At 37.6% G+C, this 18,317-nt stretch overlaps 1 protein-coding gene across 1 annotated transcript in view; it reads left to right on the forward strand.

The window, feature by feature from the left end:
- Positions 1–18,317, forward strand: part of EYS (eyes shut homolog) — a gene marked incomplete at its 5' end in the record, with an annotated part of 1,363,978 nt that overhangs the window by 820,109 nt on the left and 525,552 nt on the right. The window contains 1 exon segment of the mRNA XM_079781621.1: positions 9,875–10,025. Within this exon segment, the coding sequence (XP_079637747.1) occupies positions 9,875–10,025 (151 nt within the window).

Consider the following 18,317-nt stretch of genomic DNA (forward strand, 5'->3'; position numbering starts at 1 on the left):
ATTTCAGAAATGATAATAACTTTGAAAACAAGAATAACCAATGCAGAAATTTAAGCATGAAAGAAAATTCTCATACTTATCCAAAGATGAAAGCCTACAGAATTAGTACTAAATACTAATAGTGCTCTTGATTGTGAAGCAGTCTACCCTCTGTGACAATGAATAGAAATTATATTAAAAATAAAAATCATAAATTTCAAGGAAAAGCTTTGAAGGTGATGTCTATAAGAACTAATTTTCTTATGTAATATATGAACCTTTCCCCAATACTCAGTTATATTCATTAATCCAGATCAAAGGTCATTTGCAAGTCTATATCTTGGATTATAGTCAAAGGCCAATCACCTGATCCATTGCTATTCATGCAGAAAACCTCCTTAAGGAATTAAATTCAATGTGGTTAACACTAATTAAGAGAGACATGTTCTGAGATTTTAACAAAAACTATTATCAGGCTCGGCTCCAGTTAAAGTAACAAATTCCATACTCAATTAACATTAATACTGCTTCACTGATAGGATTGTAAGATATGAAAGACCTTCTTGTACATTGGGTCAAATATTTCTGTAACTCAATACTCTGGTTACCGTCTGTATCAGGCAGGGCTTTACTAGAGAAGACCCAACAGAAAATATATATTGAGATTTAGTTTAAGGAATTGGCTTATGAGATTATGGAGTATGACTGGATAAGTACAAAATGTGTCAAATATTGCCATCAAGGCCTGCAGGCTGGAAACTTGAGCAGGAGCTGATGCTGTGGAATTTCTTCTTCCCAGGGAAACCAGTTTTGCTCTTAAAGCTTTTGAAATTGATTGGATGAGGTCCACCCACATTATGGTGGTAATGTTCTTTACCTAGAGTCCACTGATTGTTGAAATAGATGTTAGCCACATCTACAAAATGCCTTAATAGCAGCACCTAGATTAGTGTTTGATTGAATAACAAGGGCTATAGTTTTGGTACATTGTCACATAAAACTAACAGAAAATTTTCTGAGGAAAATTTAGGAATTTACAATTTAAGTATAGAGAAAGCTTATATACTGAAAATCAGCTTCTAGAAAAATTCCCTAAGAAAGTAAATAGATTTGTGTATTAGGATATATGAAATAGCCATGCATTAGTTTCAAAGAAAGGAGTGAAAAAACTGGGGAAAAGGATGCCCAAATACCTAATGATTAGACATTTTAGGGAAAAAAAAAGTACAAACATATGAACTATTACTATGCATTCATTAAAATTAATAGTTTTCAATAATATTAACATACATAAATGTTTACATTATATTATTAAATTACCAAAGAAGCCAAACTGTGAAAAATGTTTATGTTACATTCTCAACTTTGGGGACATTCAGTAATAAAATGAAAATTTTAGATTGTAATAGAATAATAATTATGGTTCCTCCTGGGATAAATGTAGGTTTTTGTTTGTTTGTTTTTGCTTTTCCTTTTTATAGTTTTAGCAGTTTATTTTAATACTTGTAATTGGAAAAAATAAAACATACAATTTTAAAAGTAAAATGCTGTCTGTCAGTCATTAAGCACTTTCCAGACAGTGTCCTGTAAAACTGCTCAATGTCCCACACATACTAGTACAATATTCCACATGCAAGTCCTTGTTCCAGGTGTAAGGATATAGTAATAACATAACAAAGGCTGTTGACATTGTAATGAATGAACTACTAATATCTGTACAGAATGTAACATGTCCCACATACTCAACGTAGAGAATATGAAATATCTGGTATTAAACTGAACTCTTGTTACCAACTGTAGGCAGAAAAATCCATTAAAACTCCACCTCATTCATTTTCCTTCCAATTTTCACTCTCACTCAGAATCTCACTTCTATACTATCTATTATTCTTCCCTCTTCCTATAATAGTCATCTTTATCATTCAAGGATCACTTCTGGAGTATTTCTAACTTGAATTCATTTATATTGTATAGTAGTCCTTACTACACATGTTCATATAATTGTGTATTAAATTAATATATATTGTATTTCACATTACTCATTATTATCTAAATAAGTAATTCCAAAAGATAGAGACCGCAGTTGAATATTGACTAAGTGCATTTAGGTAAATGAAGAAAAAAAAAGGTAGAAAATTTTATTTCCATTGGATTAAATATTCTAATATTTCATATAAATATAGGAAACATATGTATATTTGTCAGACACAAGTATGCAGGTGTGTGTCTGTACACATGTTTGTGTATGTATATACACATATATATAGCCTTTAAGTTTTAGAATATAGAATAACTTTTATTCTTGATAAAAATACCACCGACAATTTGGGAATAAAAAATAGATTTTAAATCATTATTGTTGAAAGTATTACATATGCCCCTCCTTTTCCCTCCATTGACCTTTTCTAACCCTTCTCCACCTCCAGCTCCATGCCTTCACCACCCTAATGCCTGTGTCCATGGATTATGCATATATGCATACAAGTAATCTTTTACCACCCACCCACCCTCTGAGATTGCACAGTCTGTTCCATGCTTCTATGTCTCTGGATCTATTTTGTTCATCAGTTTAGTTTGTTCATTAGATCCCACTTATGAGTGAGATCATGTGATACTTGTCTTTCTCTGACTGGCTTATTTAACTTAGCATAATCCTCTCCAGGTCCTTCTATGCTGTATCAAAGGGTTAGAGATTCTTCTTTTTACTACTACATAGTATTCCATGATGTAAATATACTACCGCCTTTTTATCCACTCATCTACTAATGGGCACTTGGGCTGTTTCCAGATCTTAGCTACTATAAATTTCGACATGTCAAAATCTTTGAAGAAGCCCTAGCTGGTTTTGTTCAATGGATAGAGCATCAGCCCAAGGACTGAAGGGTCCTGTGTTCAATTCTGATCAAGGGCATGTACCTTGGTTGCAGGCTCCATCCCAGCCCTGGTTTGGGCGCACGCGGGAGGCAACCAATCAATGTGTCTCTCTCACATAGATGTTTCTCTCTATTTCTCCCCCCTCCCTTCCACTCTCTCTAAAATGGAAAAATATCCTTGGGTGAGGATTAACAACAAAAAATATCTTTGAAGAAGAGTTGGAAGAGAGGATACTTGGCATACCAAATGTCAAAATAAATTATGCCACTTCAATAATTAAAGCAATGCAATTGGTTTCAAATATTACAGTGAAAGTGTATAAAATACAATCTGCCATATACATAGAATCTCATTGTACAGTATTGATGACATTCAAATTTGTCTGTAAACATAAAATATTAGCAAATATTTTTTGGATGGGAAGAATTTTTATGCAGATAATACATTGAAAATACTGATAAGATCTTACATGAATATAAATATAAACTTGAACAAAATCTTCAACATTCTGACAATGCTTATTGGAATCAAATTTCTAGAGTGTAATTTAGCAATTTGCTGATAAATCTTTAAAACTGTCTATAATTTTATTTAATAATTTACTTCTTGAAATACTCCATAAGGACATAACCAAATAATGGTGAGAAAACTCAAGAATTAATTATCATGTAATTATTTATTATGTTAAAATCTTAGAAACTAAATATCCAATAATGTCTTTTCTTAAATTATTATATAATCATATAAGAAAATTATGAATATATATCTATCTGTCTATATAAATAGACAGACGGATAGATAGACCACATCTTCTTTAGCCGTTTGTCCATTGTTTGGTTATTTCTATATCTTGGCTGTAGTAAATAATGATGAAATGAACATAGGGGCACATATATATTTTCAAAGTGTTTTCATATTCTCTGGGAAAATACCCAGAAGTAGGACTTGGTAGAACATATGTAGGTATATTCTTAAAGTTTTAAGGAACCTCCATGTTGTTTTGCATAGTGGCTACATCAATTTATAATCTCACTGACACTCTCCACCTCCTCCCTGACACTTATTTCTTGTCTTTTGGATAGTAAACATTCTAATAGGTGTGTAGTGATATCTCATTATTGTTTTAATTCCCTAATAATTAGTGACATAGAATGTATTTCCATGTGTCTTTTGGCCATCTGTAGGCCTTCCTTGGGACAATGTCCGTTCATATATGCCCATTTTTTAATCAAATTATTTTTGTTGTTGACTTGTATGAGTTCTTTATATATTTTGGATATTAACCTCTTATCATAAGTTCATTTGCAAGTATCTTCTCTCATTTAGTTGTTTGCCTTTCTGTTTTCTTGATGGTTTCCTTTGCTGTGTGGAAGCTTTTTAGTTTGGTGCAGTCACATTTCTTATCTGTGCTTTTGTTTCCCTCTCAGGCACGGTAGTATGCTGAGCAGAGGAACCTTTGTTGGGTTATAGATATCTGACTAGTTGTAGGTTTAAGGAGAGTTACAAATGAGTCTTCTTACTCTGCCATGCTCTGCTTTTTATTTTTGTCAATTAATGAATAGCATCCTAGAAACTATAACCTCCATAAGATATTTTTAACAGTTTAGTTGTAATAAGTAATTAACCCAGAAAGTTTCTAGTTTGCTTTAAATATAGAATTTAAGAATAAGAAATGGGGTCTAAAAATGTGCAACACATTTTTCTCCCATGTTCTTAATATAGAGAACATCATTTATATCTTCAAAAATTTTTCAAAACTCTTTTTATAAAAGCCTCAGTATTGGCTTCTTGGACACACTTTGTTTTAGCTCTATTAAGTTTATATCATGATGCAGATGGAAGAGGGATGCAAAGAATCTGTAAATATATTTTAAAGAAAAAAATGTACAGACATCATAGACATGACTTAACTATTTAATTATTCCCATTTTACATTCAATACAAAAGTGGCTAAATGTGTGTATGTTTGTGTATATGTTAAAACCTGACCATATTGCACTTCACTACAGACTTCTAGGGTCATGAAAACGTTAATAAAATTGGCCATATCCTGGGATATGCAATCTAGGCAAATACATTTCAAAGACTTGAAAGCAAATAGAAAACATTCTTTGAACAAGCTTGATTTGAGTTTTAATATTTTTATAATAATAAAAAACAGAAAATCCCTGTATATTTGTAAATTTGTAATACAACTCTGAATAACTCTTGAATCAAAGGGGGAAAAAAGAAATTAGAACATATTTTGAACAGATAATAATTAAAATAAAACTTGTTAAACATAGCAAAATTAATTCTTAAGGAAAAATTTACAATCTTATGAGCATAATTTGTTAAAAACCTTATAAATAGAAAAGTTAAGCCCAAAGAAAGTTAAAGAAAGAAAATCATAATGATAAGAGCTGACATTAAAGCTGTAGAAAGCAAATAGAGAATTAAGACTATTAATAGTGGCAAAAGTGTGTTCTTTGAAATTTACTACTCCCTGCCAATATTTATCCACAAAACAAATAAAATGAGAAATGATGCAAATAGTATCACCAGAAAGAAACATTACTATAGTTCTAATATCAATAAAAATATAATATCAGGAAATTATGAAATATTTTATGCCATATTTTTAAAAATATAGATTGAATGAAAAAAATTCTAAGAAAAAATACAGTTTAACAAAATGGACATGATAATACATAGTTAACTATATTATATTAAATACATTGAATCTATATTTAGTAACTTCCTCAAAGAAAACTTTAAGCCCAAGTGGTTATACTAGTGAATTCTACCATATATAAATGGCAGATATAAAATTAATATTATGTAAACTCTCTGTAGAATATAAGGACAGCATAATATTGATAGCAAAATTTTATAAGACCATATAAGACAGGAAATATGAAGGCCAGTCTCTATTCCTTAAAATGTAGAAAAGTGAACCCTGTGTTTTATAATCAAGACATACATTATAAAAAAAGTTATACTTATCCCAGAAATGCACTCAAATATTTAAAAGACCAGTGAACATAATTCATCACAATTAAGAGAAAAAAGGGAGAACACGATATTTGATAATCTCAACCCAAAAGATGAATGAAGTACCGGTAAGAGCATTAACTCTACATGTACAAGCATGTTTATAACAGCAATATTCATAATAGTACCAAATGTATACTAAATCTAGAATAAATTTTTGAAATATTAATATAATGATATATCTTGAAAATGAACAAACTACTATTAAATTCAATAACAAAGATGAATATTGAAAACAATGTTGAATTAAGATGAAGGGGACATACAAATGTGTATTTGTGTTGCTAATATTTCTAGGAATTCTTACTAGTAATATTCTGCCATTTGACCTATGTAGTGATCACTTGAGTATCTTCACAATATGGTATTTCATAGAGCTTTATTTTTTACCTTCTTCATTAAGCATGTTATATAAATATTTGGAAGACAGAATATCACATAGTCAAGATATAGAATGGCATTGATAGGTGAATGTTACCTAGGTAACTTATAATATGTGTACTATCATCTCTGAAAGGATTATAATAAAACTAGAGGCCCAGTGCACGAATTCGTGGATGGGTGGGGTCCATTGGCCTGGCAGGTGATTGAGGCCTATCAGGGGGCGGCCAGCCAGGGGGAGGGACCGTGGGAGGTTGGCCAGCTGGCCCCCAGATCAGGGCTAGGGGAGGCTGCTGGGGGGGAGGGAGAGAGGCTGCGGGCAGTTGACTGGCATGGGGGAGGGGCCATGGGAGGTTAGCTGGTGGGGGGAGAGGCCATGGGAGGTTGGCCGACTGGGGGGAGGGACAACAAGAGGTTGGCGGCCAGGAGGAGGGGCCACAGGAGGTTGGTCAGCTGCGGGGGAGGGGCTGCGGGAGGTTGGCCAGCTGGTCAGGGGGGAAAGGGGCCATAGAGACATTGGACGGCCAGGGGTGTAGGAGAGGCTGCAGGAAGTTGGCTGGCTGGCCCCCCCATCAGGGCCGGTCGGTGGGGCCAGCTGGGGGAAGAGGCCATGGGAGGTTGGCTGTGGGAGTGCACTAACCCCAGAGGCAGCTCCTGCGTTGAGCGACAGCCCCCTGGTGGACAGTGCACATCATAGCGACTGGTTGACCGGTTGTTCTGGTCGTTTGTTCATAATGGTCACTTAGGTTTTTATATATATAGATGTACTTGCTTGGTAGCTAAATATATAAATTGACTAGGTAAGGATCTACCAACTTTTTTCTGTAAAGAGCTAGGTAGTAAATATGTTGGGCTCTTTGGGCCTTAGAGTTTTACTTGTAGTTATTCAACTCTGCTATGAAAGAGCCATAGATTATGAGTAAAGAAATCTGTGACTCTGTTCCAGTTAGACTTTACTTACAAAGTGGTGAAAAGGCAACAATTGTCCTATATGCCATAGTTTTCAGTCCCTGGATTAGATGATTAAACAGGTAGATAGAGTAAGTGAGACATGCATATCTACATGTTAAAGTACTGTCAAAGTATTTTTTATCTCATCTTTCTAAAATATGGGTACAGGAAAATTAATACTGGGAGTTGTCTAATTAAGTTATATTTGATTTATTCATTTTTAAAAAGTTTACATGCTTTGTTTCTTTGTATGATTTATATTGCTACAAATAATTAATCATTGCAGTATTACTGTTTTTAACCATAAACATGTATTGTGCATCGGATTAACTATTGCTTCCCTTACCTTTGGAAGATATGTTCCAAGAACCCCAGTGGGTGCCTGAAACCATAGACTGTACTGAATATATATTACAGGCCTGGTGCACAAAAATTTGTGCATTTTGGGGGGACCCTCAGCCCGACTTGTGCCCTCTCGCAGTCCGGGACCCCTCGGGGGATGTCCATCTGCCAGCTTAGGCCTGCTTTCTGGAGGATCGGGCCTAAGCTGTCAATTGGACATCTTTAGCGCTGCTGAGGAGGCAGGAGAGGCTCCTGCCAATGCTGCTGTGCTCGCAGCCATCAGCCTGGCTTGTGGCTGAGTGGAGCTCCCCCTGTGGGAGTGTACTGACCATCAGGAGGCAGCTCCAGCATTGAGTATCTGCCCCTGGTGGTCAATGCACGTCATAGCGACCGGTTGTTCCCAGTTGTTCTGCAGTTAGGATCAATTTGCATATTACCCTTTTATTATATAGGATAAACACACACACACACACACACATATATAATGTCTTCTCTTATATGTATACACCTATGATAACTCTTACTTTATAAATTAGTCACAGTAAGAAATTAATAATAATCTATCTATATATGTAAAACCCTAATATGTAAACAGACCGAATGATGGAACAACTGAACAACCCACCAGGGGCGCACACAGAACATGGCAGGCGTTGGCCATGGGTGGGATGGTGGAGCAGGTGAGCAGGGGTGCCAGACCAAGGCAGGGCTCTGGTCGTCATCATGGGGGTGAGCCTCTGGTTGTTACTGAAAATTCTTTGCTACCACATGCCACTTGCACCTGCTGTCAGTGCTGGCCCCGCTCACACCTGCCACCAGCACCGGAGCTGCTGCTCGCACCTGCTGCCGGTGCCTGGCGCCAGCCCCAATCACTTGGCGCTGTCAGTGTGTGTGAGCGGCAGATGCCAACCCCGATTGCCCCTGAGGGCTTCTCCACTTCCCCCTGCTCCAATCAGGGCAGCAGCTGCTGCTGGCACCCACTACTGGTGCCGAAGCCACTGCTAGCACCCACTACTGGAGCCGGCCTCAATCACTCTGTGCCGTCAGTATGTGGGAGCGGCGGTGGCGGGAGTGGGGCTGCTGGCAGACAGGGGACCGGGGCCGCGGTGGGAGGGGCCGGGCAGGGGGGCGGAGGATGGACCGAGACCCACCCCTGTGCCCACCTCAGCCTCACGGCCCACAGTTCCTTTCAAGGTGCACAAATTTGTGCACTGGGCCCCTAGTGAATAATAAAAGAAATGACAACATATTATAATAAAAGTTATGTGAATATGGCCCCTCTTTCTCAAAATATCTTGTCCTGGCTGGACAGTGTGGCTCAGTGGTTGAGCATTGACCTATGAATCAGGAGGTCATCGTTCAATTCCTGGTCAGGGCACATGCCTGGGTTGCAGGTGCAGGGCTCATTACCCAGTGGGGGGTGTGCAGGAGGCAGCCTATCGATGATTCACTCTCATCGTTGATGTTTCTATCTCTCCCTCTTCCTTCCTCTCTGAAATCAATAGAAATATATTTTAAAAAATACGTTGTACTATACTCACCCTACTTGTGATGATGTGAGATGATACAATGCCTCTGTCATGAGATACAGTGAGGTGAATGACATACGTAGGCATTGTGACTTACTGTTAGGATACTGTATGGGTTACTGGAACACCAGTACTGAGATACTGGGACAGTCAATGGATACTAACTGACTAATGGGCAAATAGCATATCTAGCTTGGTTACACGGGACAAAGGGATGACTCATGTCCCTGGCCAGAAGGAGGAAAACAATGTGAGATCATACTACTCAGACTGATGCATAGTTTAAAACTTACAAATTATTTATTTCTGGTACTTTCCACTTAATAGTTTTGAACTGAGTTTGACAATATGACTAACTGGAACCAGGGAAAGTAAAATTACAGATAGGGGACAGTACTTTACCATATATAAATCAATACTTTTTAATATTTTCTAACTCACACAGAAAATTTAACAATGTAAAAATCTGAAGCAGAATATTATACTCTAACCTCGTTTTAATCACTGCTGAAAGAGATTGCTTTATTATCAGGATTTATTTATTTTATTAGGTGATTGCTACAATTTTTTGTTTTGTCTAAATTTAACTTTGTATTTATATACTTAAAGGATTAAGGGTTTCTAATTTAGAGCAGATTAATCTACTTCTGGCTTTGTTGGTTTTATGGTGAGATAATCTATTTACTTAAATCTTTCTTCTTTTGTTAATAGCTTAATTAATTGGTCAGATAAATGTTTACACAACACATGCTAAAACCATAAATTACTTTTCTAAATGGTTGCAGGCAAGAATTAGACCCATGTAAAGCTGAGCTGACTATTCTAGGGAGGACCTTAAAAGCAAGGGAACCTGTCAATCACGTGTCTGAAAAACCCCTGCCAGAATCATGGTCTGTCTTTATTGGTGGATTTCCAGATCTTCATGGAGCAAACCAGGTATTTCTATTGATTTTTATATTATGTCATTTTATGAAGAAAGAGGAAAACTTCATAAAGTTTTCTGTTTTACTGAGCCATCTACTTGTTTTCTAAAAGAAATTTTGAGACATTCAACAAACATTACTTTAACCTACCAAAGTATACTAAAAGTTTACTGTTCTCATCTTTAGAATTGCTTCAGTATCAGACTGTTTTTTCCATCTTATGTACTACGTGTGTGGTACATATCATGAGAATATTAAGCATACTAGAGGCCCGGTGCACAAAATTTGTGCACGGGGGTGTGTGTCCCTCAGCCCAGCCTGCACCCTCTCCAATCTGGGACCCCTCAAGGGATGTCTGACTGCCTGTTTAGGCCCGATCCTGGACTGCTGGCCCCCAACTGCTCACCTGCCTGCCTTCTGCCTGCCAGCCTGATCACCCCCTAACCACTCCCCTGCCAGCCTGATTGATGCCCAACTGCTCCCCTGCCAGCCTGATTGCCCCTAACTGCCCTCCCCTGCAGGCCTGGTCCCACCCAACTGCTCTCCCATGCAGGCGTGGGTCCCCTGCAACTGCCTTTCCCTGCAGGCCCAGTCGCTCCCAACTTCCCTCCTCTGCCAGCCTGGTCACCCCTAACTGCCCTCCCCTGCTGGCCTGGGTCCCCCACAACTGTCCTCCCCTGCAGGCCTGGTCCCTCCCAACTGCCCTCCCCTGCTGGCCATCTTGTGGTGGCCATCTTGTGTCCACATGGGGTCAGCCATCTTTTGTATTGGAGTGACAGTCAATATGCATATTACTCTTTTATTAGATAGGATAGAGGCCTGTTGCATGGGTGGGGGCCAGCTGGTTTGCCCTGAAGGGTGTCCTGGATCAGGGTGGGGGTTCCCTTGGTGTGTGGGGCAGCCTGGGCGAAGGGCCTGTGGTGGTTTGCAGGCTGGCCATGCCCCACGGCAACCCAAGCAGAGGCCCTGGGATCTGGGATTTATTTATCTTCTATAATTGAAACTTTGTAGCCTTGAGCAGAGGCCAGGGCCAGCCAGGAAGTTTGGCTTCCTCCATTGCTGGGGAAACCCAAGCCTCTTGCTCGCTCCATGGCTGCAGCCATTTTTGTTGGGATTTATTTATCTTCTTTAATTGAAACTTTATAGCCTTGAGCAGAGGCCTGGGCCGGCCAGGAAGTTTGGCTTCTTTCATTGCCGGGGAAACCCAAGCCTCTTGCTCACTCCGTGGTCGCAGCCATCTTGGTTGGGTTAATTTGCATACTCGCTCCTGATTGGCTGGTGGGCGTGGCTGGTGGGTGTATTGGAGGTACGATCAATTTGCATATTGCCCTTTCATTAGATAGGATGGGTTTTGTTCCCTCCCATGCTGGTGATCAATGGATATATGAAAGGGTTGGCTTAATAACAAGCCAAAAATATGATTTAAGAAATGGAACTAGAAGACCATTCCCAGTCTCTGCTTCATATAAGGTTACTAAAATGTAAGAATTTTCTCTACAGAGTACTGTGCATATGCCAGCCCACTTTCTAAATTTCCATTTAGATAATTAGTCTGTTGTCTTCATTATTAACCTATATTTTAGGATAAGAGCATGCATGCTGACTTAAATGTTATTATTTTGCTTCATTTTATGTTATTACAGAGAGCTACTTAAAAAATTTAAGGTTGCTTGTTAAGTATACTAATAGCTTAATATGTTCTATATCTTCCCTTTTGCTTTACATACCCATAACTATATATTTCCCCCAATAAAGGGATTTTTCATATAGAATTTAACTTTTGTGAGCATACATTAAATGCAAGGTCTCAACACTCCAGGAGATACACAAATATCTCTAATACAGTTAGCTATTTACCCTAATAGAAATATGAACAATATACAGAGGCAATATAGAAAATAGAAAAGGAAGGCTTCTGGACTCCTTGGAGCAGTAAGGGAGTTTGTAGTTAGAGATGATCAAGTGTCTACCAGCTAAATAATGTAGACTGTCATTCCAGGCAGATAAAACAACCACACACAGAGGAATATGTAATGGAAATACTTAGGAAAGGAGAGTGGGAGTAGAAATAATTTATTATTGTGGAGCCATGGAGTTTAATGTGAATTGAGCAGGAGAAAGACTTGATGTTGGGAAAGTGAGCAAGAGCCTGAGAATAATGGATCCCATATAAAATACAAAATAGTATATATGTGTATGCTGGTGCGCAGAGGTGCCACTTAAGAAGTCTTAAAAGGTGTTAATATATTTATGCAGTTTTCACGGTAACAGCAGCTGAAGTGTATAGGATTGGAGGTGTTTAGACTATCCGTCAAGAATTGGTAATGTGCCCTACCTTGTTTGGCTCAGTGGATAGAGCATCAGTCTGTGGACTGAAGGATCCCAAATTTGATTCTGGTCAAGGGCACATGTCTGGGTTGCAGGCTCGATCCCCAATAGGGGGTGTGCAGGAGGCAGCCATTCAATGATTCTTTCTCATCATTAACATTTCTATCTCTCTCTCCCTCTCCCTTCCTCCTTGAAATCAATAAAAATATATTTTTTTTAAAAAGAAAAGAATTGGTAACATTAGGTAATAGGAATGCTTAAATAAAAATCATGTGGCCTTAAGAGTGAGATGACTATGAAAGCTATTAAACTTGTGAATAATTGTAGGTTAAAAAATAGAAAAATGTGGAATTTGAATGACCAATTTGGCTTATATAAATATAAATTTTATGCTATCTAATTAAGATGTGGATCACAAGATTATTTATAGGGAAAGACAGTAGGTTCATTTTTGCATTTGGGGCAGGATGATTTTCAAATATTTAACTGGCTTGCCATTACCACTAATCCATCAGTCCATTTTATCAGTCCATTCCTGTTGCATACCATTCCTATCAATGGGTCATTGTGATAGAGAGTAAGTTATTTGAATTCACAAGAAATCTTGACCAAGATTTGGCTGTGTGAGTGTTTTATACATGTGATAGTGGAAACCACATCATTGACTGGATTGATTTTGTAGAAAGAGAGAAGCGAGAGCTAAAGATTGGTGATCAGAAATAGAGAAATGATTTAAAGAAGAAGTGCCCACAAAAATGATTAAAAAGTAGAAAGATTGGCAGTAGGACAAGGAAAAAAAAAATGTATTGTTACAAAAACCAAAGATGGAAAAAGTTTCCCAAAGGAGCATATGTTCAAAGCCAAAGCTAAAGTAGGTCAACTAGCAGTTTCAGGAGACCAATAATAACAGAAAACAAATTGTAATATTTTGAGGAAGAATAAATGGAGCAACAGTGTGATTTTAGGTTATTTTAGTAGAAGCTTGTTAAAAAGGGAGATATTATCTAGCGGAGGACAGAATCTCAGAATTGCAGGGATATGTAATGCTAATGGACTATATTCTAAATACTTTTTCTCGAAAAGCCTGTTTGAAAGGATTGGCATTTACTAAGGGATTATCTCACTAAAACCTTGATATCTGTCCTGTGATGTAGAGCAACTCGACATGTAATTAAAGTAGAGTAAATTCAGTGTGTGAAAGAGTGAAGTTACCTTGAAATTAAAAGGACAACCAATTAAGCAGGTCTTTCCTTCTTGTTAAGTATGCTGTATTTAAAAGATTTTGTATCAATCCCTTATTGGTTTTTTATTCTTTCCTTACATTGCTACTATGACATAGTAGCTGTGTGTGTGTGTGTGTGTGTGTGTGTGTGTGTGTGTGTGTGAGTGATATACTTATATTGCTAGGCACTAATGATTGATACAAGCAAATTATCTATAATAATAAAAGTGTAATATGCTAATTAGACCAGACAGCCAAATGACCTTCCAGACGTCATTCTGGATGTCCTTCCAGATGAACTGTGGCAGTGGGGGTGGAGGCAGAGGCAGTTAGGGGTGATCAGGCAGGCAGAGGCGGGTAGGGGCGATTGGGCAGGCAGGCGAGAAGTTAGGGATGATCAGACAGGCAGGTGAGTGGTTAAGAGGGATTAGGCAGGCAGGCAGATGAGTGGTTAGGAGCCAGCGGTCCTGGATTGCAAGAGGGATGTCCGGGATCGGGCCTAAACCAGCAGTCAGACATCCCCTGAGGGGTCCCAGATTGTGAGAGGGTACAGGCCGGGCTGAGGGCTACCCCGCCCCTGCCTCCCCCGTGCATGAATTTCATGCAGTGGGCCTCTAGTAACATAACCATATGATAATACTTAAAGAGACATCATCTGGTAAATCAGAGGGGGAAAAACAAACTTTATGAACTCATTTCTGCACAATGCAGCCCCTCTGAATATCTAAATATCAGGCAGGCTCTAACTATCTAATTATTGTGTTCTGATTAAGAGCTGCTGTTTAAGCACAGTGGGTTGTCAGCGCTCAGAAAATTAAAAACAACAGGTTTGCAGTATAAAACACCAAGGAAGAAAACTATACTTGATTTCTTGATCAGTGAATGTAAAGATATAATTAGTCTCTTGACACTCAGTTTCCAATAATGTCTTTCTGTACTGGCCAGAGACTCTCCACATGATAAGAGTCTCTAATCCAATGTGTGTATGCTGACAGGTTGTTTAATGTTTCCTTTAACAAAAACACACAGAGCTCAGTATGTGAGGAGAGACAGAAACAGTTCGACACTTTCAATTTTGTGCCTGAAGTGTGAAAAACTCTGCCTCCCCTGATGTCCACATGATAACTTCCGAAGTCCGAGAGTAAATGCCCTCTCTCTGGTGGTAGGAAAACACTTTCCTTGGTAGTATTTTATTTAATTGCTTACACTTTTCAGTGCATGGACTTCTGTTTATGGGCCCAAGTTGCTTAATGACACCAAACCTTAACCCCTAATAAAGGCAGAGCAAGTTACGAAGGAACCAGCTTTTCTCTTTGCTTTATAAAATGTTTCATAACAAATTTATATAACGGACAAACCTTCAATATTTGACAGGGAAGTAGGCTGAGGAGTAAGGACTCAACTGAGGAAATGTAATATCATGGAAGGCAGAAGAGCACGTTTCAAGAAAGAGGAGCTGTTCAGCCTTGCTGAAGTCAGCTCTAGTGAGAACAAGGGCTGAAAAGCATCCGCCTGTCGTTCTGACATGGAGATCATTGATACATTTCCCAGAGGAATAACCACTTCTATTTAAGCTCATGATGGTGAATGAAGAGATACCATCAGCATTCTGTTAAGAACCAATCTTTTCCTTTGGCAAAACGGGGAGAATCTAGTTGGACATTTTCTTCCTATTATAACAACCATGAAAATTCCATCCACAGGATGACAGTGTAGTGATTTTTTAAAAAGTTTGATTGGAAACCCATTTGTAGTATCACCTGTAAAGTTGAAGATGTTCATGTACTAAAAAACAAAATTTTCCTGGTTAGAGATGGGGATGTACACTACTAAATTTTTCATACTTGAATATGAGGAGGCATGTACTAGAATGTTCATAGCAAAGGTATTTGTAACATGAAAAGTAAAAACATAAACATTTATTAAAAGTAGTGTGTATATTCTGTATACTGCAACTTCATACACTGATGAATATCAGTGAACATCATGTCATACATTTAAGTCTTCAATCCATTTAGAATTGATTTTTGTGTATAGTGTAAGATCAGGGTCCAATCTTATTGGCTTCCATGTGGCTATCCAGTTCCCAGCGCCATTTGTTGAAGACACTCTTCTTTCTTTAGTGTGTACCCAGCTAAAGATTAGTTCACTGTTTATGCATGGATTTATTTCTGGACTCTCTCTTCTGTTCCATTGGTCTACATTGCTGTTTATGCAAGTACATTGATGTTTATACTGTTTTGATTACTGTATCTTTGTAATGTTATTTGAAATCAGAAAGTATGATGCTTATAGCTTTGATCTTTCTCAAAATTGACTTGGTTATTCATAGTCTTTAGTGGTTCCATATGAATTTTAGAATTGTTTACTCTACTTCTAGATTTTAAAAAATGCCATTGAGATCTTGATAGGGATTGCTTTGGATCTATTGATTGTTTTTGGTAATATAGATATATTAACAGTATGAACTCTTCCAATCCATGAACACAAATGCCTTTTTATTTTTTGTGTCTTATTTAGTTTCTTTCATCAATGTTTATAGTTTTCTAATTTCCTTTTTTATATACTGAGTGGCCAGATTATTATGATCTCTGAACGCATAATAATCTGGCCATTCAATGTGTATCCTATATAATAAAAGGCTAATATGCAAATTGTCCCCTCGACCAGGAGTTCGACCAGCAGGCAGGCCGGCCAACTGCCCATGTCCCCTACCCCTGGCCAGGCTGGCCGGACCCCACCCATGCATGAATTCATGCACGAGGCCTCTAATATACACACATACACACACACACACACACACACACACACACACACTGAGTGGCCAGATTATTATGCATTCAGAGATCATAATAATCTGGCCACTCAGTGTAATCTGTGGTTTGTGTATAGAACAATTAATTTTTAGGTTGCTTTTGTAACCTGTAACTTTATTGAATTAGTTTTTTTTAAATATTTAGATTTTTTACATATAAGATCATTTTGTCAGAAACATGGACAATTTTACTTCTTCCTTTCTTAGTTAGATGCCTTTTATTTCTTTTTCTTGCCTAGTTGCCCTAGTTAAAACTTCTAGTGATATGGTAAATGGATGTAGCAAGAGATGGCATCCTTGTCTTATTTCTGATCTTCAAGGAAAAACTTTAAGTTTTTCATTGTAGAGTATCGTGTTAGCTGGGGATTCATCAAATATAGCCTTTTTTATTATTTATATATTTATTTAATTATTTATATTGTCTTTTCATTAATAATACTTTATTAAATATAGTATATTTTTATTTAAATTCTTTATTGTTGAAAGTATTACATATGTTTTCTTTCTCCCCCATTGACCTTTCCCCACCTGCTCCCACCACCCCAGCACATGCCCTCACTCCCCTACTGTCTGTGTCCATTGGTTATGCTTATATGCATGCATACAAGTCCTTTGGTAGATCTCTTACCCTCCCTCCCACTCTCCTCTGTCTTCCCTCTGAGGTTTGATGGTCTGTTTTTTGCTTCTATGTTTCTGTATCTACTTTTATTCACCAGTTAATGTTGTTCATTATATTCCACAAATGAGTGAGATCATGTGATATTTACCTTTCTCTGACTGGCTTATTTCACTTAGTATAATGCTCTCCAGGCCCATCCATGCTGTTGCAAATGGTAAGAGTTCTTTCTTTTTTTACAGCAGCATATTATTCCATTGTGTAGATGTACCACTGTTTTATAATTCACTCATCTGCTGATGAGCACTTAGGCTGTTTCCAAATCTTAGCTATGGTAAATTGTGCTGCTATGAGCATAGGGGTGCATATGTCCTATCTGAATGGTGTTTCTGATTCCTTGGGATATATTCCTAGAAGTGGGATTCCTGGGTCAAATGGGAGTTCCATTTTTAATCTTTTTAGGAAACTCCATACTGTTTTTCACAGTGGCTGCACCAGTCTGCATTCCCACCAGCAGTGCAGGAGGGTTCCTTTTTCTCCGCATCCTTGCCAGCACTTGTCATTTGTTGATTTGTTGATGATAACTATTCTGATAGGTGTGAGATGGTACCTCATTGTTGTTTTGGTTTGTAACTCTGGGATGATTAGTGACTTTGAGCATGTTTTCATGTGTCTCTTGGCCTTCTGTATGTCCACTTTTGAAAAGTGTCTATTTAGGCCCTTTGCCCATTTTCTTTTATTGGGTTGTTTATCTTCTTTTTGTTAAGTTGTATGCGTTTCCTCTAAATTTTGGAGATTAAACTCTTATCAAATGTAACATTGGTAAATATGTTCTTCCCTGCAGTGGGCTCTCTTGTTGTTTTGTTGATATTTTCTTTTGCTGTGCAGAAGCTTTTTATTTTGACGTAGCCCCATTTGTTAAAAGTGATGCAAAGCAATGGCCTTTTTTGGGTTGAAATAATTTCCTTCTATTCCTAATTCATTGAGTATTTTTATTATGAAAGAGCAATGAATTTTGACTATTTTTTCTGCATTTATTGAGATGATATGTTTTTTATCCTTTATTCTGTTAATGTGGTGTATCACAATTGATTTTCATATGTTAACCCATTCTTGCAACCTAAGGATAAATCCCACTTGTTCATAGTATATGAACTTTTGAATGTGCTGTTGAATTTGATTTGCTAGTGTTTTGTTGGGGACTTTTATTATATCTATATTCATCAGGAATATTTTCCTGTAGTTGTTTTTTTTTTTAAGGCGACTTGTCCAGTTTTCATAGGATAATAACGATGGCTTCATAAAATATGGTTAAAATGTTTCC

Source organism: Cnephaeus nilssonii (assembly GCF_951640355.1).
Source record: "Cnephaeus nilssonii genome assembly, chromosome: 9".
NCBI lineage: Eukaryota > Metazoa > Chordata > Mammalia > Chiroptera > Vespertilionidae > Cnephaeus > Cnephaeus nilssonii.